Consider the following 22,856-nt stretch of genomic DNA (forward strand, 5'->3'; position numbering starts at 1 on the left):
GGAGGAAGCACAAGATGCTCTCCTATTCCGCGAGTTTTTTGCCCGTGCATCCATCAGTGCTTGTCAGTTATAGTTGTCAATGTGTTACTTTTTTTACTGTTTATATCGTGATTTACTGATTTAACGTTTCATTGTTGTTGATGTCTATAATCTTCTGTTTTTTCAATATTATGAATAAATAATACACGTCAGGGGCACCTAGTGTCCTAGTTAAGATAAAAAATCTGCCACCGGTTGGTTCCGGAGGATGTTCGGGATGGATTTTGTTTTAATTGCTTACTGGAATTTGTACTGAAAAGGTACCATCTGTTTGTTTGAAGAAGTTTTGCATGTTGTTGTTTCTACAGTATATTGTAACGTATATAGACCTGACGTTGGCGTATGTGCCTACATCGAGCCTTAGGCTCCGTCAATAAAAATTAATCAATCAATCAATCAATCAATCAATTTGTGTAGGCCTTTTTCTATCGTCCTCCAGCATGGATTTGATTTGAATAGTTAATGCATGCTTATGTAATATTAAAAAATTTATTTGCGTTTGGATTTTTTTTATTTTCTTGATTGTTTTTGCTTTTAAATTTCCTTTTTTTATTTTGAACAGGTTTTTAATTTTTGTGTTTTCCTGTATTTGTTTATCTTTAAGCTTATAGTAATTGTTGGACTTTGTTTGGCTGAGCGTGGTTGGATAAAAGCTGAGGTTGAGCCCATAATAAATTTCTTTTATCATCGAAAATTAGACAGATTTTGAGCTCTGGCTTCCCTTGCACACCGGCAAGGTGTCGTCTTTCTTTCGTTCTTTGATCATGCAGTACACACAGCACTCCCCTGAGGAATTGCCTGAGACGCCTACCGACACCACCGATGTCTGGCAAACTCCTCACATTGTTAGACAATAGTAATAAATGAAAGTAATATATAAAAAAAAAATCGCCTCGTCAGGGATAAGGGATAGGGGTTTGTAGATATAATATGTAACTACTAGCTACGTAGTATTCGTATGATGTTACGTCAGTTGTATGGGTAACACCCATTTTAATATAAAGAATACTTTACAGATAATCGACTTTTCAAGGCTATTCATGCGTTGAATAAGATTTGTTCACTTGTTATTCTGACAAGTAAATATAACAGAAATATAATTACAACACGGCAAACAATATGAGTGAACCTAGCGCACAGAAGTCACCAATTACACTTCACTGGTGGGTACACCAAAGCGTGCGATTGTGAGTAATTAATATTGATAAAATATTGTACAGGCTTGAGAAATCGCGTTCGCATCGAATTCTTTGGTTGTTGGAGGAACTTCAAATTCCGTATGATTTGAAAACATACAAGCGAGACTCGAAAACTTTTTTGGCTGACCCCGCACTTACAAAAGTCCACCCGCTCGGGAAATCTCCAGTAATTGAAGATAACGGCAAGGTGATTGCAGAAAGTGGATTAATTGTGGAGTACTTGATCGATAAATATGGACCTTTTTTGCAGCCTGACAGTGATGACAACAAGCTCAAGGTTAAATATTTTCTTCATTATGCCGAGGGCTCATTACAACCCGTTGTTTTTCTGCTTTACCTTTCGCAACGAGTGAGATCGGCGCCAATGCCCTTTTTCATTAGGCCAATCGCAAGGTTATTGATGGATGGTCAAGATAAGGCTTACGCTGGTCCCGATGCTCAAAAGCAATTGGAATTTTTGGAAAATGAATTGAAAACAACTGGAACTGGGTTTTTTGTTGGTGATCAATTATCCGGTGCTGATATTATTTTACTTTTCCCTCTTGAACTGGCACAGGTTAGAGCTGGGCTGGTTAAAGACAAATACCCGTTACTTATTGACTGGCTGAATCGTATGCACGACAGAGAAGCTTTCAAGCGTGCAACATCCAAAGTCGAGATTTCCAAGTTATGAAAACCAGAGAAACAAACCATGACTTCAATTATTAAATAATTCATATTCAATTAATCGTTTTAGCAAAAGACCCGTGAAATCCAAACCCGACAATTTTCTTTTCTGGTAACCCAGCCCGAGCGACTTCTTTAAACGTTTTTGCGTCCAGTATAACCAACATGCTTCGATTCTTATATCCATCCAAAACGACAGATAGTAACACGCCATCATCTTCTTCAGTGCCATTCGGGTTTGACACAAAGATGGGCTCTGATGGTGTACATCCTTCTTCAAACCACGTTGTTGTCTCGAAAGATCTGACATCGAGCTTGATGAGCCTTTCAAAAAATGATGAAACTCCAGTAAAATTTACACCATACACGTATCTTTCAGGACGTAGGGACATGGTATTGTTCATAACCGGAAGCTCAATATTATTCTGCTTATTTCTAACCCGTCCATCAACGACAGCAGCTCCAGGATTTTTCCAAGACGTTTTAGAAACATTAGGAAGTTTCCATCGAACATAACCACCTGCAATATCAAGCGGTAGGGGTCGTGACGCCGTGTCGCTTCGTAGCTTTTCGACTGTAAATTGCCAAAGAATACTATGATTATCAAACTGTGCCAAGTCAACAAACACGTTGTCCCCATCATCCCACGAATTAATCGAGTGGAAAGAGAAAAACGGATCTGATTCAAACATCTTCACTTTAGAGTGATTTTCCGATGCAGAGCCATCGCGAGGAACCAGATACCATTTTGTTTTTTTCTTTGGATCCCATTTACTGTTGATACAGTCCAATATGTTTTGGTTCCACAAAAAAGAAAAGCCGTTAAAAGTATAGTACGCCTGCCAAACTGCCAAAATTATATATTTCTTTGTGAGAAAAAAAGAATGAACATAACTGGCACGCTCAACAGGAATCCTTGCATAGATCTTCATATTCAACGATCTATCAAGACCAAAAACTGTATACAAAGGTGTTTTGCCAAACTTGAGAACGTAATTAAATTCTTCGCCGTTATCAAAACAAGAATGCGCAGCCGACAACGGCCCGTCAAGTTGCTTGTGAAATTTTGACCAAGTGAATACTTCTTCAACTTCCAACGTATCCTTGTTAAGTTTAGAAAGTACGTTTGCGTCTGTTTTCGTGACTAGATCTGACTCATCCGACATTGGCTTTGGGAAATACGGATTAATTGTAACTCCTATGTTGGATTCGCCGGGCAAGGTAGACTGATGATACTTGGTAAAAAACTTGCTAAACTTGGTCTTGCATGGATCCTGATAGTTAAACGAACCTGTACGAAGTTAGATTACCCAAAAATGTTATAGGGTATTATTTATTATTGCATACCAACATCTGGCGATCCGCCATGCTTAGCAATCCGCTTTTTCAACAGGTCTGCACCCGATCTAGAACGATACGTAACCCTTCCTCTAGGAAATTCAGCAGACGGAGGTGAAATATTAAACTTGTGATGTTGTGAAAAGCCATCGAACCAATGCGTTACTTTAAATGCCTTCCCATTCGACTCTGCCGGAACTTTGTATGATCCAGGACCAGTTCGCAGAAGCGTACCAAAAATATAAGATGGTATCGTTCCGGTAACATGAAGTTCAACCGGAAATTTAGTGTCTTCTAGATCATCAAACTATTTTGAAACAAATTCAGCATTAATTGAACATTTCCTTAGTTCAAGAAATACATACTCCAGCCGCATTAGGCCAATTATTCACATGCGTGATATTGGACGTCATGACTGAATATTAATCTTGAAAACTGAAAAGTCCAAATTCCGTGATTGGTAGTCATTTTATATGACTCGAACCATGTCAAATATTACATGCCGATTTTCACATGGCTTTTCTAACCACAAGGCTTTATTCACCCTTTTTTGACATTCATATTATGCATATTCCTTAAAGGGAAGTCGGCCAGCGCGCGTGTGAAAGGAAATATAACGTGACTGCTGCATATGACGAAGGTATTAGTATCTTTCAACATGATATTTGACCTATTTTCTTAACGTCACGTGGGACTAATACAATGTCAAATGAGCAAGTCGGGCAATTTCATGATAAGTGAACGCTTATGGCGCCAATTATTCTGAACACAAAAAAAAAGCGCGGCTTCCATTTTAATACAAATAACTTTTTTTTTTCCCTTTCTAATCTTCACTAGTTATATGAATATTTGTAATTTTCTTTTATCATTCTATTTATTTTTTTTTAAATCTGTTTAATTTCAATGGCGTTGTTCAGTGTGCTTGAAAATTTAATCTGAATGAGATTTCTCATATGTAAACGACCATAAAGCGCGTCCATAGTATATACAGTTTAGTCGACTTCGTGTTCGTGTCCGCGGTATTTATTTCAAGACTTTGTGACGTTGTGACGTTGTCTCGACAAGCTGGTGGCCTAGTCAGTAATATTTAATTGTGATATTTCAGTTATTAAAAAAAAAGTCAAATGCGCCATTTGGGTGTGGAGCACGATTTTCTTGATGCGACCACGTCCGATGCACCAAACGTTTTATTCTTGTTTTAATGATTAAATCCATAGTACAACAATAGCTACCTGCTACCATACATTAGATGTATAATTCTACTTAAAGACACAAAATACAGCACGCATTTGATTGGTGTGACGGTGTCAAGCTTCATATAATCGACATCGTATTCGTATTAAGTGGGAGCGGCGCACCGCCCGGACCATGCTCATTGTGGACCCGACCCCTTTCAGTATTTTATTACATATACGAATGTTGACGGCAAAATATCCAAATTTTTGATTGTCGTTTATAATTTCAATTCAATTAACTCACAATGGTTTTCGAATTTAAGCCTAAGCCGTTCATCACGTTTTGGTTTGTTTTGTCGAACCTGATTGTTCTTTGGGTATAGTTTGGCTCTTCGCTGTTATCATCATGATAACCGATAGGATTAAATTTATTGACTGGTTTAAAAGGATGCAACCTATGTTCTTTCCAGGCCCCACTCAATGCCCGGAGGAAAATGGCATGCTCTTTGGAAGCCTTATGCATTGTATGGATTATTTTTTTTTATTTTTGTCTTTCAAACATATGCGGCGTTACATGTGGCATGCTAATAAGAGACGGAATAGATACGCCGAAATCGACTATGTGTACGGCTTCCCCGCATATGAAGAAAAGGACGGTTTCCCATCTGCACAGGCATTCATGACGCTCGTGGAAGCATTTTTCAATTGGATTTACGTTTACACGTCGTACTTCTCGACCAATCAATCGACAAGAATCACCGGCGCGCTTATCGGATTCGCCTCAGCAACTTCTTGCTTCTCCAAGACAACGCTTTACATGCTATGTGAATATTTCTCCGGGTTCAAATATGTTGGACATAACCCGTGGCACAGGCTTGTTTTTCTTTACATAATACCATCCGCACCATGGATTTTTGTTTCGCTTTATTCCTTGCTCACGATTGGCGGACAACTCAAACGCGGTCTCCTGCAAGTTCCTGATAAGAAAGCATCAGTTGCAAAGAAAACGAAGTAGTTTAGGTGTACCTAAATATTCTTACTATCTCCAAAAAAACTGTGTGCAAAATTGTGTAGTGTAACTAAAATTTAGTTTTGTCTATATTCAAAATTTGATCTCGATTGCTTGATCTGAAGGCGCTTCCAAAAGTGCCTTATGCTCGGTTGATATCTTAATTTGGCCAAAGAAAATGCCGGGATAAAAGATAAACATGATCCACATTGCAATGACGACCATCAAGCCATCCAAGACGAGAAAGAATACTTCGTGAGCCATTAGGTATCCAGTCCACCCCATCGACAACTCAACCACTCGATAGATTGATCGAATGTACACAAGCACCACTGCAATTATGATCGCCGCAATTTCAAATTTGGTCCATTTTGAATTCCGAATGTGAGCAAATTTTTCCGGACCAATATATTCCGGGCTGGCATAATTCTGCTCGCCAATCGTCATGTCTGGCTCAATTGTTGGCACGTATAACGTATCAGCGAATTGCTTGGCGCGTTGTCGACTCTTATGCGATTTAACCCAAAATATAAAGCCAGCAATAAAAAATAAAGATGTCGAAAAAACTTGGAATGCCAAACCGGCAACCATAATGTGAGTGCCGGTATCGGTTTCTTCGTTATCCAGTAAAGCAGTAGCGGCAAGACCACCTCCGGCAGCTGTTTGGACAAAATGCTTAATTAAGCAATATGCATATGTAACGTAATTTATTTCTTACCTTGTAAAATAATGCTAATAATATCTAGTAATATAAACAATTGCGAATAAGCCCAAGGTTTCGCTATTGAATTTTTGACGCCCCAAATAATGACAATTTCGGCTAATAAAAAATAAATGCCGGCCATGAAAAACGCGGGTGCCAAAGTCAAGCAAATAATTTGAAGCAAAAAATTATGAACATTGTCTGGGTTGCTGTTTGATAAGAACCTGGCGATGTATCCTGCAGTTTCGAGACCGCAGGCGATAAACATGCAAACTCCGAACCAAATTTGCCTGTAGTATATTCCCAAACTAATATGAGCAGCCCATGCAATATCGAATAGAATAAGTCCAACAAGATTAGCTGATTTTACTGGCGTATATCCGTAGACGTTATATGTTGAAGGATCTAAAGATTCCAAGTATGCGGATGCGGATGCGGATGCGGATGCAGCTGCAGCACTGGCAGCCACCGTTGTTGTGGCCGACATTGTGACTTGAGGTATAAAAAAAAATGCGACTAAACTCGAAAAAATAATATAAAAAAAAAACTTGAACTTTCCACAATATAATTATTATTCCAAGTAATAACAAATATTTGTGACAAAATTGGGGCTCGTAGATGCGTTCTCAACGGTCGAGTCTGGTATTAAGTTTCGTTATTGCAGCTTTACTTTTTTTTTTCGCTCAGTGATCTGCAATAAAAAAATCCATTTTTTTTTTTCTTTGCGTATAGCATTAATACACGTATAATATATATGCTGGGCTGTGTATGGCCGGGTTAAGGCTAGGTTTGTAAGCTGAGGCTGTAGCGAAAATTAGAGAATTTGAAAGTTACGCAAGGCAAGTTACGCAAGGCAAGAAAGAAGGCAAAACAAAACGTTTAAGTTTAACCTCGCATCGCCAGGCTATATATAGACAAATGCTGACAACTCAATTTCAAAAGCTCGGGTTTTTTTCTACAGTAGGAGGACGACCGCGAACTTTGCTTCACTTTGGAAATGTTTGCGTACTGCTTCTCTCGCCCGCCTTATGTGGGATGGAGCTTGCTGACCATGGTTACGATATTTATTACGCGTGCATGTAACAATTACGCAACTCACTGTATAGCCCAAAAACACATTTATTTGACCTAATTTCTTTCAACTGGGCTCTCAATCGAGATTACATGCAAAGGATTTTACTTTATTAAATAATACGCATACATACTTAAAATGTCAGACTCAACCGATTCAGATTACACTTATGTTCCATTGCGGGCACCAAATATCATTGGAATAGTTATCTTTGGCGTCTGTGTTGCTTGTCATGTCGCTCTGGCCATCAAGTTTAGGCGAAGATGGTATGCAATCTGTCTCAACATCTTTACTATTCTTGAACTACTTGGATACATTGGGCGAACAATCTCGTCCAAGCAACCGGACGCATACAGTCCATTTGTAATGCAAATTGTTTGCTTGACCTTCGCACCAGCGTTTTTCATGGCAGGTATCTATAACCTGCTGGCACAGTGCGTCGTTGTGTGGGGCATCGGCAATTCTATAGTCAAACCTTGGAATTATTCCAAGGTTTTTATCGGCCTTGATATTCTTAGCATTATTCTTCAGGGTAGTTCATTTTGTCCCCAGTATTTTTTTTTTTTTGGTCTTTTTAGTTTCACATTAAATTCTAACTTGACATAGCTGGAGGAGGAGGCTACGCCGGATCAGCAAATGATGATGCTGGGGTACAGACAGGTTCACATATTATGATTGGTGGTCTTGCCTTTCAAGTACTTTGTACTTTTGTCTTTGCCGTAACCTGCTTCGTTTATTATATCAAAGCAAGAAAATCATTTATTCGCAACAAAACGAGTCCGGAATTTGTCTCCGCCCTTTTTCTCGGCCACTCAAAATTTGCACGGATTCGGTCCGCAAGACGCACCTACGTGTTTTTGATTGGAATATCGATAGGAGTACTGCTTGTTTTTATTCGTTCGGTTTATAGAGTTATAGAGTTAGCTGGTGGATGGACCGGTTACCTTATGGTCCATGAAGTTTATTTTTTGGTTTTGGATGGCTTGATGGTTGGAATTGCGGCTATCATCTCTGTTGTGTTTTATCCGGCCGTGTGCTTTGGTGAGATTGACATTACCAAGGAAAGTAAGGAAATACTGCAGTATCAGGAACAAGATAATCCTTGGGAAATGGAGACGGGTGATATCTTGGTGAAGACGAATTCAATTAGAGATCCTTTGAGACCACAATATGATGCATGAAATAGATAGCTGCCAATTGAAATTACCATTTTTACTTCACTCTAACTGTACTAATTTAACCGCCGTTCCGGGGCTGTTTATGTGATCATATAACCTTCGGAACGCGATCCCGTGAGCGTCGAACTATGTTAGAATTACAGCATCGATATTTGTTTTAGTTATGGATGCAAAACTTATATATTTGTATGATATTTAAAATTCTATATCGGACTAACTATGTATGTACTGGGCCGTTAGCCGTTCGTCTATAGCTGGCTCATCCAACGCTCGTCTTCGTCGCATTCCAACAATTAAGTACGGGGCATGCGGCTAGCATCCGAGATATCAAAGTTTCTCATCTTTAAATACTTTTAGCCTAACTAGTAAACTACCAATAGCATAACCGGTAATATTGTAATGTGGAGAATAATGCAATAAGCAACGTCATTGTAAATACGGATGCGCAACTTGTATTTCTTCTTGGTCTTATCTCTGCATGCATTGATAATAATAAGCATAATAGAGCAATTGGCCATGACTTTAATTTTACTATAGCGTAGTCATCTTTTTGATCATGGGTTGCCAAGTTTGCGATAACGACGCGGCTTTAATCCGCGACGCGTACTCATTATCCGAACATCAGTGTCTGAATAATCGTGCCCAAAAGAAAGAAGGATGCATCATGCCATTGAATTGAAGGCGGTTCTGCAGTTGTGTTTTAAATGACGAAGCGCCAACGAACTTAAATCTGTAAAACACGGTCAGTTTTAATTTTTATTGCTGCAATCTGTTGCTTCATAAGAAATTTGGTGCGTTTAGTGGTTGGCAAGAAAACATTCGTAGAACACCAATTGGTGTTTGGTAGATGCGACCGTTTCATTTTAAACGATTAAAATGTATGAAAACAAAAAAAATTGGCTTCTGACAACAGCTCGGTTAGTCATTAAAACAAATGTACGTGTGATTTAAAAACTATTGAATCCTGAAAATATAGCGAAACTCAAAAATTCACAAAAGTCGAAGGACTTTGTCTACATATCAATACTTTGTGAGACTAGAAAATCCATGCGAAAAAAAAGCTCACAACCCAGCCAGCCCGTGGGGGAAGGAAAAAAATACATAATGCCTGATCGCATTATCATATAGTTTTTATTCCTATACAGACTATACAACTAAACACCAACCAAAAGTTATAAAATCAAAGAGTATCTCAGATAGGGTTGGAGTCTACTGGCTCAAGTTCGATCATGATTTTGTGCTTTCAATGTTCAATTACTTACAAGATGACATGCATATAGAACAAAGTTGTGATAGTACTCTTCTGCGGCAAAGGCAATGTGAACGCTGCTGCAGAATAAAATCTGGCATTAACGAATATTTAATTAATGAACAAGACGAGCGTTGATCGGCAAACAATGATTAATTAATTGTTCATGAGCTGTAGAATAGTGATGGTTTGAAGTAACAGAGGCCGACGTATATTGATTTACCCGGTTACCGTTAAGCTTCAACAATAAAACACAAATGTATATTCATTAAGCAAACAAGTGTGTATTTTGTATTTAGTGATAATTTTGCATAGCTTCATTATAGTAAATTTTTGAATTTTTTTTTTTGATGGAGCTTAAACATGAGTAAATTAACAGCACAGCCAGAATCGCACTCAGATCAAGGTTCACCCATTGAAATTAATGCCAACGATTTCACGGAATCAGAAGCAGAACGATTGGGTGATTTGATTGAGGCAGTTGTAACTTCACCATATCAAATTGAAAATCATCATCAGTTGCTTGATCTTTTAAAGAAGGCAGGACCAGGTGGCCTGCAAGATGAATTACTCGAAGAACGGTATCGGTTTTCGGAATTGTTTCTTCAAGGCTCACGTTTTTGGAACGAATATATAGACGAAAAACAGAGTAGCATAAGTACTTTGACGGAAACAGAAGAGACTGACAATCATATTGTTCAGTTGTTAATCTTGCACGCTAAAAGCGTGGTTGATTTTGTTGACGTTGGTCTGTGGAAACGGTACATCGCCTTTGTCCAAGCAGAACACGACAAGGAGATCTCAGAAGGCAAAGATGAGAATTTGAGAATGTTTGACAAAAGTACTGTTGACCGGGTTATTCTTGATGCTGTTACAGCCGTCGATTATATATATCCGAACGTAAGATTTATTGTTAAACTCCCCCCGAATCAAACTTCCGACTCGCTAACGATCTATTAGAGTGATGAGATATGGAACATATATCGCGATAGCAAACAGTCAGAGCTAGGTGAAAATCCTTCGAATGAATCAATTCAAAGGATAAAAAAACTGTATATCGCACGCCTGCGAGTGCCTCATGAAAAGCTCGAGCGGACATTTTCAGATTATTCTGGATTTATCACGCAATATCAAAATCACAATTACGAATCAGAGATGGTTTCTGCAAATCGAATAGTGGCAGAGACCAGAAAAATTATTTCTCATTATCAGCCATATGAAGATTGGATATCTTCAAATTCAACAAATCTTGCCGCATGGTCTGAATATATCGATTTTGCTTCAAGTCGGAGTTCAAAACAGTTCTCGGTTGATTACATCAAGGCATTATACGAACGGGCGGTTAAGGTTTCCCCGGATGCGTCTGGCATATGGGATGCGTACATATATTTTCTTCTTGAACACAATACTCCGTATAGTTTTACGGAGGCGGTAATCAAGAGATCTGTCAAGGCCTGTCCGTCATCAGGAAAGCTGTGGGCGCATTTAATTAGAACGAAAGATAGGTATTCGGCATCAGCAGAAGATATTTTAGACGTTAAGGATCGCGCTTTTTCCACTGGATTACTAGATAATAGTATCGTAGACTACTCAGCAGTTGCGGTTGCGTGGATAACATATTTGCGCCGGCAGGTAATAATATGGGAAATTGATACTTCAGAATCTCTTTTGCTGGATCAAAGTGTGACTTTATTATACGAAGATTTTCAGTCCAAATTCTTGTCGAAGCCAAATAAGGTCTACGATTCTTCATTATGCGACACAATTATATCTATCTACAGTCGTCGTGGTCTTGTTGAACAAGCTAGAGACGTTTGGAATAGTCTTTCCAAATCTTCGCGTGCGAACGCAGTGTTTTGGTTGCGGTGGTTTAATTGGGAAAAGGACATCTGTGTTCCTCAAGGGGATCTTTTGACTCCAGCAGGCATTTTGGAGGTTCCAATCACAAAGTTTGTCAAACAACTCGATAATCCGGAACTTTTGACTGATGCTTTATTAGCCTATCAAAGAGATTATGGATCTGCATTTGTCGAAGAGCATGCTGGAATAAAAGTCAGGAAAGCTTTGAAGATGGTATATCGCAAAAGATCTGAAGAAGCAGCAGCGACAGAAGAGGAAAAGCAAGCAAGCGAACGAAAATTACAACGCCAACAGAAAAAACAAAACATTGTTGATGAGCTGGATGTCGCGCAAGAAATTGGCAAAAAGCGCAAAGAGATTGATGAAACAGGTAGTGACGTGCATCATTTTAAGAAATTAAAGAATGATGAACCAGAAAGAGATCGTGAGAATAATACGGTTATTGTCGAAGGCCTGCCAGCGGACATTACCGAACAAAAGCTATCGAATTTTTTCAAAGATGTAAGTGCAAAACTACTTTTTTTTAAAAAAACATTTTGTGACCGGATACTAACGGAAAACGAAGTGCGGCGAAATTAAAAGCTTGAAGCTGGTCAGCGGGCAGCCAACATCATCGGCTACTATTGAATACGAAAAGGCCGATGACGTACTGTCTGCTCAAACACGGGACCAAAAGATCATTGATAATCACATCATAACAGTCAAACCTGCACAGGAAACTACACTATGGGTAACAAATTTTTCTTCCAAGGCTGACGAAGATTACATCAGAGCCTTGTTTTCCGAATTCGGAGAGATTGTCGACATCCGATTTCCGTCTTTAACCGTGAATAATAAACGACGATTTTGTTACGTGCAATATAAATCATCAGATGACGCGCGATTGGCAGCGAGTAAACTACATGATAGTCTGGCACCGTCACTTGAAACAGAGTCAACTGCAGATGGTATTGATAAGCAACGGAAACTAATCGTCAAGATCTCCGACCCAAGCCAGAAGCAAATTAGACAAGGAGCGGTATATGAAAATCGAGAGTTGTATATTAGAAATATCCCGATTTCATTCAAGGAACCAGATGTGCGCAAGCTTTTCGAGAAATATGGTACGTTGGAGAGGGTGCATTTGCCAAGCAAGGATGAGTTATTTCATACACACCAGGGATTCGGATTCGTCACGTTCGAAAAGAAAGAGGATGCTCAAAGCGCGTTGGAACTGGATTTGACAAAGGTTAAGGATCGGGTTTTGAACGTATCAATTGCATCCGCAAAACCGCCTCCACCGCCTGGGGGCCGGGGTCGAGGCAGGGGAAGAGGTCGAGGTCGAGGTAGGGAATTCAACACTGACCGGGCACACAGGATATGAAATGTACATAATGAACGTTAAATTTTAAAAATAAAATAATAGATATTATTTTGCTTGTTTTTATTTATTATTATTCATAAAACGTTATATAACTATATTTGTTTTTGCTATCGAACCCTTCAGCGGAATGGTTCAGAATATTCCACAACCGTAAAGAGCGTGCTAAAAATTTATTAACCGGGTAACTGATCATTGACGTCGTGAAATTAATCTCGAAATCGAGGACTTTAATGCGTTCGATCGGTAAGAATTTTCCATTACTTTGAAGAAATTACTTGCAATAACGTTTGTTTCGGATTAAAAGAATAAATTTGTATAAAGTATGTTGGTCTTTTTTTAATTTAAGAGGGAAAAAGGTGGTTTTTGACCACCCAAATTATTGTCGAAATTTCTCTGACGTGTTTTTTATTAGATCTTGAAAGAAATGGCACCAATAGTTCCAGAAAGTAAAATTTTTTTTTTTTTAAAAAAATTTCCAAGTGATTTAATTTAAATCATTGAATGCTAATTAATTATTGTTAGTTCTGTGGGCGCAACGCTCGAACGAACAAGTCGCAGACAAAAACTTGATTTACCTCACGATCAGAGCTGAGGACGTCGCCAAGCCAGAAATTGATCTTACCGAGACCAAGTTGACTTACAAAGGAACGTCAGCAAGTGGCAAGGAATATTCACTCGAACTTGAATTTTTTGAAAACATCGATGTTGAAAACAGTACCAGGCACACCACCGGCATTGGTTCTTTCCTGATTTTACGAAAGAAGGAATCCAAGGCTGAGTTTTGGCCAAGGTTAATCAAGGACAAGAGAAAATTTCATTACATCCGAACTGATTTTGACAAGGTAATTTAAAATCTTCACATAATTTTGTAAAGAAAAAATCTTTTAAAAACTAATAACGAGTTAGTGGGTCGATGAGGACGAACAGGAAACCGCGCCTGCTGATGATTTCTCGCAGTATGGTAACGGTCTTGATTTCTCATCCTTACAAAGCGATTTTGGATCTGCCTTGGGTGGATTAGGAGGTGATGCCGGTGGTCCTTCATTGGGATTGCCAGAGGAAGACTCTGATGATGAAGATGAAACTGAGCAGGTTCCGGAATTGATCAAGGAATAAGAAGAAACTTAAGAGGTTTAAATTTAGCTATTTTAATAGATATGTATATCTGCAATTAAAAAAAAACTGCAAGCTGTATTTAAACTCAGCCGTTTTTGATCTTAGGAAGCTGTTTGTGTGTGTTTTTTTTTAATATTTTTAATCGAAAATTTTTATTGTTTTGTTGATGTAATTATTATAAATTTTTTTTACTCCTTTTCAAATGCTGGATTTTTTTTTTTTGTTTTATTTAAAAAGAAAGCGCGTACACAACTTGTGACAAGATGTTCGCCGCAGTCATTTTAATATTCGATTGCGGACTCGTCATCCTCTGCTTCATTGTCTGACTCATCCTCACTATCAACGCGTCTTCGAAGTTCGTCCAATTTCCAAACGTCTCCTTCTTCTTCACTGTCTGACTCGTCCTTTTCAAACTTGCCATGATCAAACAGCCATTTTCCGCTATGCGTGACTGCTTCTTTCTTCTTTTGTAATTCTTCTTCAGCCACTTTCTTGTTGATGCGTTCTTGCTTCCATTTTGTAAACGAATCCAACGTGACTGGTGTCAAGTTACTGCCCAATTTGTGTCGCTCAACTTCTAAAAAGTCTTCCAACGTTAGAGTCGGCTTGTCAGCTTCAGCTCGTCTTTCAGCAGCTTTTTGTTCGTTTGTTTTGAGCACGAATCCTGGTGGCAGTGAATGCTTGTATTGACATTTATCACCACCGTTGGGGCAAACCCAAAACCAACCATATTTCTTATTTTCCACTGCTTCGATAAAATATTTGCAAACAATGTTGGTTTCGTTCTTTTTCTTGCCATGCTTGGTTTCAACTATGCTTCGTAGCGTTTCGTCATCCCAATCTTGCACGCCTTCTTCCTTCTTTGTCTCTCGATTGTCGGTATAAAGATCAATCTTTTGAACTTTCCGTTCCACGTCAAGGTTATGACTAAATTTGCATTTATTGCCTTTTGTGCATGTGCCCTGTTTAAAAAATAGACAAATCACCCTAAAATAAACAGTCAATTTTCTTCCTTGAAAATATTTTATACAAATTGGCCTATACGTACGTCTTCGGGTCAACCCCGAACGGCACTTTCTGAGCTTGCACAACAGGGTTAAATAATTGAGCAGCCTCTAACCGTGCAGTGTCGGCTGCTTTCTTTTCAGCTAACCTTCGAGCTTGCTCGGCTTGCTTTTTCTTTTGAAGTCCTGATGCTCCTTGCTCTTCAACTTGTTTAACAAATTTTTGAACTTTTGAGGATTTGTTTTTCTAAAACAATGATGATATGAAGTTAGATTTTTCCCACTCCCACTTAAAAAAAAAAAAAAAAAAAAAATAATGTACATTTTTTAGTCCAAAAGTCTTATCGGTTGTTTTTTGTTGCTTCTTTGCAATTTGTGCTTTGTCTGGCTTGTTGTTTTTTGGTGGCATTTTGCTTGAGCTCTATATATAAATATTGTATGGGTCGCTTTCTAAAATGAAGATCTTAAAATGGAAATATTGTTTCTGCAAAATGATCTCGAACAGTCTCCAACTTTTAAACTCAAATGGCCCCTTCCTTTTCTTAAGCCTGACCAAAATTGGGCGTAAATAGATTAACAAAAAAAAAAAAAAAAATCGGTTCTATAAAATTTGAAAGGATCCAAATCTTCAATTGCGATGCTTTTAAAATGTGTCTACGTTTAGCCTTATGCATTGTTTTTTCGCGTTATTCGTAGTCATTAAACTTTTTTAAACTTTTTTTTAGCCACTCCGGGGTCAAATTAAACATGGAACTGAGAGAACTTACATTTGGTTTATATTTTTTTTTTTGTAAAAATATTTTACAAAGAACCTGCAAATGTCGTGGAATCCAGATCAGAGTCGGCCGGTTGTGCCTAATATTCCGTTTATTCCCAAGTTCCCCGAACGGGGTCCGTTGACTGAACAGGAATTAATGATTCAACAGATGCAATGGGGTGAAGAATTTTGGAAATCATGTCCGGTTAAGTCAGTCATGGCTGGCGGTGCCGGTTTTGTTCTCGGAGGTGCGTTTTCATTATTGATGGGTTCCATGGCATACGACGTGCCTGTGGGCATGGGTGGTCAGCCAATGTCAGACCTGCCGCTCAAGCAACAATTCAAAGCTCAAGTGAAAGATTTGGGGACCAAGATGTGGTCTTCTGCTAAAAGTTTTGGTAAAATTGGTGCAATTTTTTCAGGCGTGGAATGTTCTATTGAAGCATTAAGAGCCAAGAATGATATTTATAACGGCATTGCCGCTGGGTGCATAACTGGAGGCGGCCTGGCTTTGAAAAGTGGTCCTCAGGCTACCTTAACCGGTTGTGCTGCGTTTGCACTGTTTTCTGGTGCCGGTAAAGTTTTCAATACTCACAATTATTTAGTTTGAAATGTTTTAAAAAAAACTAATTTGATTTTTAGTCGATCTTTATTTGCGAAAGGATGACCACTTACCACCAACTACTGACGAAGATTAGTATCCGATACATGCATTATTATTGGATTTATCTTTTATTTTTTTTTATGTTTGGCGTTGTGAATTTTTTTAGAGAATCTCCTTAAGAACATTGCTGGGTTTTTTAATTGTAAATAGTTTTATAATAATATAACCAGAGAAAAAAATTTTTTAATCAATATAAAATATTGAACTATGTAACAAAATCTTAAAAAGTAAATAAAAAAGGAAATTTGACCAATACAAAAAACATAAGTTTTTGTTTCTTTTATTCAATATGACCTCCCATGTAATTTTTTTGATAATTGTTTAATACGCGGCATCTTCGCTACCATTAATGATGACATCGTTGACCTTTAAAATCATTCTGGTAAGCTGAGTGGCCAAAAGCAATTGTTGCTTCTTGCCAATCAATGGATCAATAACAAACAATTCTTTCATGTCATTAGAGCCAGTACCCAGACAGTCAATTCCAAGCCTGCTGTTCTTCTCCTTAACTTGTCTAGCCTTTACTGATGCAATCGCCTCAATTGAATTCAATCCCGAATTTTCAGCCAGGGCCATAGGAATGCCATCCAAAGCTGAAGCAAAAGCTCTCATGGAGTACTGGTCAATGCCGCTATGCTTGTCAGCCTCCTCTGCAACCGCCAGAGAAGCAGTGATCTCAGCAGCACCACCTCCATAGACGACTCTGTTGTCACGAACCAAATTTCTGACAACGCACAAGGCATCATGAAGAGCACGCTTGGCCTCGTCGATGATCATCTTGTTGGAACCACGAACAAATACGGTAACCGCACGCGTATTAGCGCACTCCTCAATCACAAGCATGCGATCCCGGGTGGTTCCGAATGTAAGCTCACGAACAATACCAGCATAGCCAAGCTTGGCCGCGGTCAAATCCTCAAATCGAGGTACAATGCGTCCGTTCGTGGCAATGGCAATGAGTTCAAGTTCCGGTCCACCAACCCATCGAACGGCAGGAAGTTCGTTCTGAAGTAATAAATGGTTGGCCTCGTCATCAAAACCCCACTGACATATAACGAGTGAAGCTCCGGTATCCTTGACTTGTTGAATCATTTGCAAAAACTTCTCATGTTCATAAGACTGAAGCCTTTTGAACTCCTCGACAGAGGTAATGTCAAGCTTGTGTTTAGTCTTTGGTTTTGGTGGTTCAAATGGGCAGGTCAAAATCGCAATCTTTGCATCCTTGACCGTTCGCGGCATCTGAGGGTGAGACATATCCTTGTCGATAACAACACCCTTCACCAAAGCAGTATCTTCAAGAGCACCACCAACCTTGCCATCAACCTTAATCAACTCAAAGTCAACATCCTTGCGTTCAAGATCTGCGACACTTATTATAGCATCCACTGCTATGTTTGCAAACTTGTCATGTGCTTTGGAAACAATCTTACTGCCCAACGACGTTCTCGCGGCCTTGAGCAGATTGGTTCGATCTTCAAGACTAAACTCGACCGTATCTGCAATCTCATCCAAATGTTTAACAGCAATCTTGCAAGCCTTATCAAACCCATCAGCAATTCTGATCGGATGAATACCCTTGTCGATTAACTCTGCAGCCTGTTCCAAAAGCGAGCCTGCTAAAACGACAACACCTGTAGTACCATCGCCAATCTCATCATCCTGTGATTTAGATCTTGAAAAATAAAGTTAGCAAAAACAAAAAAAACCTGTATTATCCATACGATCGCATCTTACAATTGAACCAATAGCTTTGCAATCTGATTTTCAACTTGCATCTGTCCTAAGATTGTGGCACCATCATTGGTGATAGTAATGTCACCATCGGGAGAGATAAGAATCTTGTCAAGACCTAAAACGATTAATTAGTCGATTCCATTAAAAATGCAAATAATAATAACAAACCTCGAGGACCCAGTGATGTCTTTACAATATCGGCAACAGTTCTGGCAGCTAATATATGCGACTGACATGATGTTAGCGTCAAGCCCATAAAACGAAGTCAATGTTAGATCCCACCTTGACAGCCTCAATACCATGTGTTCTATTCAAACCCTTGTCAGCAAAAAAAAAAACCCCTCAATACTAGATTCCGTTATTCAATTTATCATACCTCTTCTTCTTTCCCTGACTGATTTATGTTCGTTAGTAGTTTCCACACCATTTAAATGCATATATACTCACTCTCTGACAATAATAAACGGTCTTCCCATCTCATCCTGCGCAACGATTGCGTTGGACATGTCGGGATAAATTGCCTGTGCCATTTTTTTCCCCTTGAACCTCAATATCTACGACTTGCAAAATCGGTTGGTCTATGACCTTCTCCCGTTCCCACGCGTGAACGCGCAAAAAATTGGACCTCTGCATAACCGCAACAACGGCGGCTGCATGGAAAAAAGAACTGAAACCCTAAACAGCTGCTTCTTAGGTTGTCCCGACAACGGTCATGCACGATGCGCGGCTCGCCGGCCCCTGAATTTTTGTTGTTGTCCTGCCCAATTAAGAAATAGTTTACATTCTTTGAATTTTGGTGATCGAATCCGAAACAACGAATCATACATATAACCCCCTCCCCTCCTAGTTCTTTCGGTGGCAAGGCTTTGATCCATCACACCGATCTCACTAAAAAACGAAGCGACTAAAATTTTTTTGGTCGATTAGTAGCTGCTTGATGATTGGTTGGAGCCAGGACCAACTGATTCTTTGAATTATTTGAACCGCCGCTGCCGGTCGTTTGATCTAACGTGCACCCAAAAATAGCGCCGTACAAAAAAAAAAAAAATGGTGATCCCGCGAAACTGCTCTGCGGATCAGTTTACATTACAAGAAGAGCTTGGAAGTGGCAGTTTCGGAGTTGTCTATAAAGCTATATTTAAGTGAGTTAAAGTTAAGTAATCACTTGTGTTGACGTGTGCTTATTAGAGATTTAGAGAGACCGGGCAGGTTGTTGCGATTAAACAAGTAAGAATAATCACACGTGTTTCAAGAACAACTAAATTTACGTGCAAAATTTAGATTGATCTCGAATCAAGCGATGACGATATCGCTGAAATACAAATGGAAATCGCTTTGCTGGGTGGGTGTGACAACTCTCATGTTACTAAATATTACGGTACGCCAAACTATTTTATGTTATTACGTTGTCTAATTTTGGAATAGGTTGTTTTATTAAGGGATATAAACTATGGATTGGTAAGGAAAATTGAATACCATGGGATTTAAACATGATACTGACAATTACAGTCATGGAATACCTGGCCGGTGGATCTACTCTTGATCTAGTATGTATTCCCAATGTCGTATGATTTAATAGTACTCACAACGTTTAGTTAAAACCTGGTCCGTTCTTGGAGCCGTATATTGCAATTATTTGTAAAGAACTCCTGGAAGGTTTAGTATATTTGCATTCAAACGCAAAAGTACGTTTTATTTAGTTGTCTTTAGCCGGATTATTTTTTTTCTGACGTTATATTCTAGATTCATCGTGATATCAAGGGCATGTTTATCCTTAATAAGTATTATTAATGATTACTCTAACAAATATTTTAGCTGCAAATATTTTGTTGTCATCCGAGGGCGAGGTTAAACTGGCTGATTTTGGTGTTGCAGCTCAGCTATCAAACAACATGTCCAGACGAAACACGTTTGTTGGTACACCGTTTTGGATGGCACCAGAGGTTATTAAGCAAGAAGCATATAATTTTAAGGCCGATATATGGTCATTAGGTATTACGGCGATTGAACTTGCCAGAGGCGAGCCACCATTGTCACAGTACCATCCAATGAAAGTATTGTTTTTAATACCAAAATGTGTTCCTCCCGTCTTGGAAGGAAACTTTAGCAAGGATTTTAAAGATTTTGTCAGTCATTGTTTAGTTAAGGACCACAGAAAAAGACCGAGTGCTAAGCAGTTATTAAGACATAGGTTTATCAAAAACGCCGGCAAGTCTTTTGAACTGCAAGCACTTATTCAACGGCGAAATGAATGGCGAGCCAAAAATGTTAGTCGGTCTAGGCCAAAAGTGTACCATGAGACGATGTAAGTATTATAGAAGGAGGATGCTAGCAACTAATTACTAACCGTTGAAGTGAAACCATTAGTGAAATAAATCCGATGACAGATTCATGGTCTTTTACTGTCAATTCAGTAAAACAGTTTATTAATGAAGACATCTCAGAAGATTTAAAAAATAATAACGCCGGTTTAATGTCATCGCACAGCTCTCAAAATATTCAGAGCGTAAACAGCCTTTCTGATTTGACCGATAGAATGAACATTGAAACCCCAATGTCTTCTCTGTCTGAAGAAGACAGATATAAAACAATTCGGCCAAGGTCGAAAACTTTGAACGGTAGTAGAAGGTCTTTGCTAAGTAATTCATCAATAGATTCAGAGTAAGTACTTTATTTTTCTGTTTAAACGTTAAGCAATTGTTGACAGTGATATAGTCATTTGCGAACACTGCGACCAACCCGGCCACTAAAAGTTGCCAGTGACAATATTTCGAACGTTGTTTTACCTCCAATAAGCAATTCAACCGAAGAAAATATTCCGCCCGAAATTGAGCCAAGAACAGCCGAAGGCAAACTGGCAAGACAATTATTTTCAGAGATTTTGAATGGCGTGTTAGAAGCTGTCGAGCAACGAAGCGCACAAAATATTTTAACCAGTGATGTCGCTCGAAGATTTGCAGCCGGATGGAGGTCATTGGACGCCATAGATCCTGAGACTGAGTACATGGTTTTAAAAGAAATAATTGGCAAGCTTCAGAAAAGTGATGGGTTAAGAGAGGCATTGGCCATGGATTTAACTGATCATGAAAACCCACCAGGTAAGTCACAGAAGGACTACTCGAAACAACTTGAGCGCAACGACCTACCATCAATTCCGAAACGGACCCCAATAGAGCAGCTGCTCTATGCCCGGTGGTTAGATGGTCTACGAAGCAGATGGCCTGATGTATAAGTCTATTTTTTTATTATATTTTTTTTGTTTGCTTGGCATACTTTTGATTGTTTTTTTTTTGTTTTTTTTGGAGAAACAAGGTTGATGGGAACTGGCGTATAATGGTAACGATTTTATGATTGATGGGTTTTGTTTGTTTTTTTACTTTGGTATTATCTCTGTTGGTTGCATTATTAATTGATCACTATGAAATATTCATTTGATGCGTTAAAGTGTTGAGGTGTATTTGTATTTGCAGTGACTACGCATGCAATAAACAAATAAAAATTAGCTCCCACAAAACATAAGTCAAAGTTTGCCTTTAATGAAGATTAGCCTTACTGAATAAACAACCAAGATTGCAAATAAAATGCTGGAAAGGATCAAAATTACTGGGACGCCGTCACACCGCAAACGAGACAAACAATGGTCATTAACCGTGCAAGTGTGTATTATAAGTCATGTTCACTCATCAGGTTCAAAGTTTTCTTCCGAGCTGACATCAGACTGTCCTGGTTCATAATCAAGCCAGTGATCACCTTCAAGCGGTTCCTCATCAATAATCCTGGCCCAATCAACGGCATGATTTCTAACTTGCAACCGTTCCGGGTTTGCAATTTCATCCGGAACCGGATTTTTCAATGCCGAAGTTCGAGCCAGGTTGAGCAGCAGCGCAAGTGTTGACAGGACCTGGTCTGACTCAGGCGGCAGCAAAAATTGCAGTCTTTCTTCCAACGCGTCTGCCAAATCGTCTCGAGCAAGAACGCTATATTTCTCTGCTATACTGTAAATCAAAATAAGACTATGAATGTTGAACAAACCCACACCCTTCACACACACAACAGATAGACTGTTGAACTTACCCATGGCAGCGCTCAGATATATCATTGGCGTCAGGATTTCGAGGCCGAATGTCTGTTGCCAGAGCAATGGTCCGGTCAAACAGTGACTTTTGCGCCTTTTCAGATTTTTGAGGAGCAAGATTAGCCACCAATTCTGCTAAAAGAATCCTTGTTCGCACCACAGGCGTCGACTCCATCAAAAACTCATGTGTACTAAAACAAAAATGAAAATAAACAAAAATGTCAAAATACAAAGAAAGGATTAAGGTTTGCTTACACGGTCCCGGGCTCATGCGGCTTTTTTTCAATGTGAGGCCAGAAATAGCAGGTTGAAGGTCCAAGTGGAAAGGGGGAAGGAAAGGGGGAAGGCAAACGAACATGCCACTACCTGAAAAGTGAGTCGGATGGTTCAAAATTAGCAAAATATCAAAAGTTGAACGGGAAGGTATTGGAAAGGCAACCGAGGTATTTGCTAGAAAGAATTTTAAAATGCCTGACGAGGCATCAGACGAAGACGATGAATCAGGCACGGCTTGGGCGACGTTTGATGCGTCGCTTCATGAATTGCTGGAATTGGATGTGTTATTGAAATTGCAGGCCAATGCTATTGATCAAGGTTTTGTAACCGAGCCTGACCACCGAATATCGTTTCTTGGGTTTGAGAAGCTGCATAGGCG

The 22,856-nt window shown here is 39.1% G+C and overlaps 12 protein-coding genes across 12 annotated transcripts; 7 read left to right on the forward strand and 5 right to left on the reverse strand.

The window, feature by feature from the left end:
- The first annotated feature begins 805 nt into the window (after nucleotides 1-805).
- On the forward strand, nucleotides 806-1,981 carry V1514DRAFT_336137 (glutathione S-transferase). Its single transcript, XM_066928498.1, has 2 exons — nucleotides 806-1,202; nucleotides 1,260-1,981. Exons 1-2 carry the CDS (start codon nucleotides 1,159-1,161, stop codon nucleotides 1,909-1,911), a joined length of 696 nt encoding a protein of 231 aa, XP_066781516.1. The 5' UTR covers nucleotides 806-1,158; the 3' UTR covers nucleotides 1,912-1,981.
- On the reverse strand, nucleotides 1,958-3,655 carry V1514DRAFT_344478 (carotenoid oxygenase; the record flags this gene model as incomplete). Its single annotated transcript, XM_066929190.1, has 3 exons — nucleotides 1,958-3,195; nucleotides 3,252-3,549; nucleotides 3,608-3,655. The coding sequence occupies 3 exons, from the start codon at nucleotides 3,653-3,655 to the stop codon at nucleotides 1,958-1,960; spliced, it is 1,584 nt and encodes a 527-aa protein (XP_066781517.1).
- A 1,019-nt stretch (nucleotides 3,656-4,674) lies between these two features.
- V1514DRAFT_336144 (uncharacterized protein) lies at nucleotides 4,675-5,568 on the forward strand. Its single transcript, XM_066928499.1, has 3 exons — nucleotides 4,675-4,794; nucleotides 4,865-4,941; nucleotides 5,021-5,568. The coding sequence occupies exons 1-3, from the start codon at nucleotides 4,723-4,725 to the stop codon at nucleotides 5,430-5,432; spliced, it is 561 nt and encodes a 186-aa protein (XP_066781518.1). The 5' UTR covers nucleotides 4,675-4,722; the 3' UTR covers nucleotides 5,433-5,568.
- V1514DRAFT_163609 (RTA1 like protein-domain-containing protein) lies at nucleotides 5,514-6,977 on the reverse strand. Its single transcript, XM_066924536.1, has 2 exons — nucleotides 6,145-6,977; nucleotides 5,514-6,085 (listed from the first exon to the last, which is right to left on the reverse strand). The coding sequence occupies exons 1-2, from the start codon at nucleotides 6,614-6,616 to the stop codon at nucleotides 5,520-5,522; spliced, it is 1,038 nt and encodes a 345-aa protein (XP_066781519.1). The 5' UTR covers nucleotides 6,617-6,977; the 3' UTR covers nucleotides 5,514-5,519.
- Nucleotides 6,978-7,339: 362 nt separating this feature from the next.
- V1514DRAFT_344480 (RTA1 like protein-domain-containing protein) lies at nucleotides 7,340-8,382 on the forward strand (the record flags this gene model as incomplete). The annotated part of the gene is made up of 2 exons (XM_066929191.1): nucleotides 7,340-7,733; nucleotides 7,808-8,382. 2 exons carry the CDS (start codon nucleotides 7,340-7,342, stop codon nucleotides 8,380-8,382), a joined length of 969 nt encoding a protein of 322 aa, XP_066781520.1.
- Nucleotides 8,383-9,799: 1,417 nt separating this feature from the next.
- Nucleotides 9,800-12,934, forward strand: V1514DRAFT_336152 (uncharacterized protein). Its single transcript, XM_066928500.1, has 3 exons — nucleotides 9,800-10,528; nucleotides 10,589-11,989; nucleotides 12,054-12,934. Exons 1-3 carry the CDS (start codon nucleotides 9,992-9,994, stop codon nucleotides 12,849-12,851), a joined length of 2,736 nt encoding a protein of 911 aa, XP_066781521.1. The 5' UTR covers nucleotides 9,800-9,991; the 3' UTR covers nucleotides 12,852-12,934.
- Nucleotides 12,935-13,092: 158 nt separating this feature from the next.
- On the forward strand, nucleotides 13,093-14,162 carry V1514DRAFT_336157 (putative Hsp90 binding co-chaperone Sba1). Its single transcript, XM_066928501.1, has 3 exons — nucleotides 13,093-13,297; nucleotides 13,374-13,693; nucleotides 13,758-14,162. The coding sequence occupies exons 1-3, from the start codon at nucleotides 13,276-13,278 to the stop codon at nucleotides 13,965-13,967; spliced, it is 552 nt and encodes a 183-aa protein (XP_066781522.1). The 5' UTR covers nucleotides 13,093-13,275; the 3' UTR covers nucleotides 13,968-14,162.
- An 86-nt stretch (nucleotides 14,163-14,248) lies between these two features.
- V1514DRAFT_321869 (uncharacterized protein) lies at nucleotides 14,249-15,380 on the reverse strand (the record flags this gene model as incomplete). Its single annotated transcript, XM_066926078.1, has 3 exons — nucleotides 14,249-14,954; nucleotides 15,016-15,218; nucleotides 15,294-15,380. The coding sequence occupies 3 exons, from the start codon at nucleotides 15,378-15,380 to the stop codon at nucleotides 14,249-14,251; spliced, it is 996 nt and encodes a 331-aa protein (XP_066781523.1).
- A 505-nt stretch (nucleotides 15,381-15,885) lies between these two features.
- Nucleotides 15,886-16,426, forward strand: V1514DRAFT_348740 (mitochondrial inner membrane translocase subunit Tim17/Tim22/Tim23/peroxisomal protein PMP24; the record flags this gene model as incomplete). The annotated part of the gene is made up of 2 exons (XM_066929345.1): nucleotides 15,886-16,303; nucleotides 16,371-16,426. The coding sequence occupies 2 exons, from the start codon at nucleotides 15,886-15,888 to the stop codon at nucleotides 16,424-16,426; spliced, it is 474 nt and encodes a 157-aa protein (XP_066781524.1).
- Nucleotides 16,376-18,720, reverse strand: V1514DRAFT_336163 (chaperonin Cpn60/TCP-1 family). The gene is made up of 6 exons (XM_066928502.1): nucleotides 18,574-18,720; nucleotides 18,503-18,520; nucleotides 18,409-18,433; nucleotides 18,295-18,355; nucleotides 18,127-18,241; nucleotides 16,376-18,064 (listed from the first exon to the last, which is right to left on the reverse strand). Exons 1-6 carry the CDS (start codon nucleotides 18,654-18,656, stop codon nucleotides 16,714-16,716), a joined length of 1,653 nt encoding a protein of 550 aa, XP_066781525.1. The 5' UTR covers nucleotides 18,657-18,720; the 3' UTR covers nucleotides 16,376-16,713.
- Nucleotides 18,721-18,941: 221 nt separating this feature from the next.
- V1514DRAFT_336168 (Pkinase-domain-containing protein) lies at nucleotides 18,942-21,609 on the forward strand. The gene is made up of 10 exons (XM_066928503.1): nucleotides 18,942-19,268; nucleotides 19,323-19,353; nucleotides 19,408-19,504; nucleotides 19,552-19,584; nucleotides 19,636-19,673; nucleotides 19,722-19,811; nucleotides 19,870-19,888; nucleotides 19,942-20,431; nucleotides 20,494-20,787; nucleotides 20,842-21,609. The coding sequence occupies exons 1-10, from the start codon at nucleotides 19,174-19,176 to the stop codon at nucleotides 21,356-21,358; spliced, it is 1,704 nt and encodes a 567-aa protein (XP_066781526.1). The 5' UTR covers nucleotides 18,942-19,173; the 3' UTR covers nucleotides 21,359-21,609.
- A 193-nt stretch (nucleotides 21,610-21,802) lies between these two features.
- On the reverse strand, nucleotides 21,803-22,376 carry V1514DRAFT_344487 (uncharacterized protein; the record flags this gene model as incomplete). Its single annotated transcript, XM_066929192.1, has 2 exons — nucleotides 21,803-22,121; nucleotides 22,201-22,376. 2 exons carry the CDS (start codon nucleotides 22,374-22,376, stop codon nucleotides 21,803-21,805), a joined length of 495 nt encoding a protein of 164 aa, XP_066781527.1.
- Nucleotides 22,377-22,856: the final 480 nt, after the last annotated feature.

Source organism: Lipomyces japonicus (assembly GCF_038497905.1).
Source record: "Lipomyces japonicus strain CBS 7319 unplaced genomic scaffold V1514scaffold_47, whole genome shotgun sequence".
In the NCBI taxonomy this organism is placed as follows: Eukaryota; Fungi; Ascomycota; class Lipomycetes; order Lipomycetales; family Lipomycetaceae; genus Lipomyces; species Lipomyces japonicus.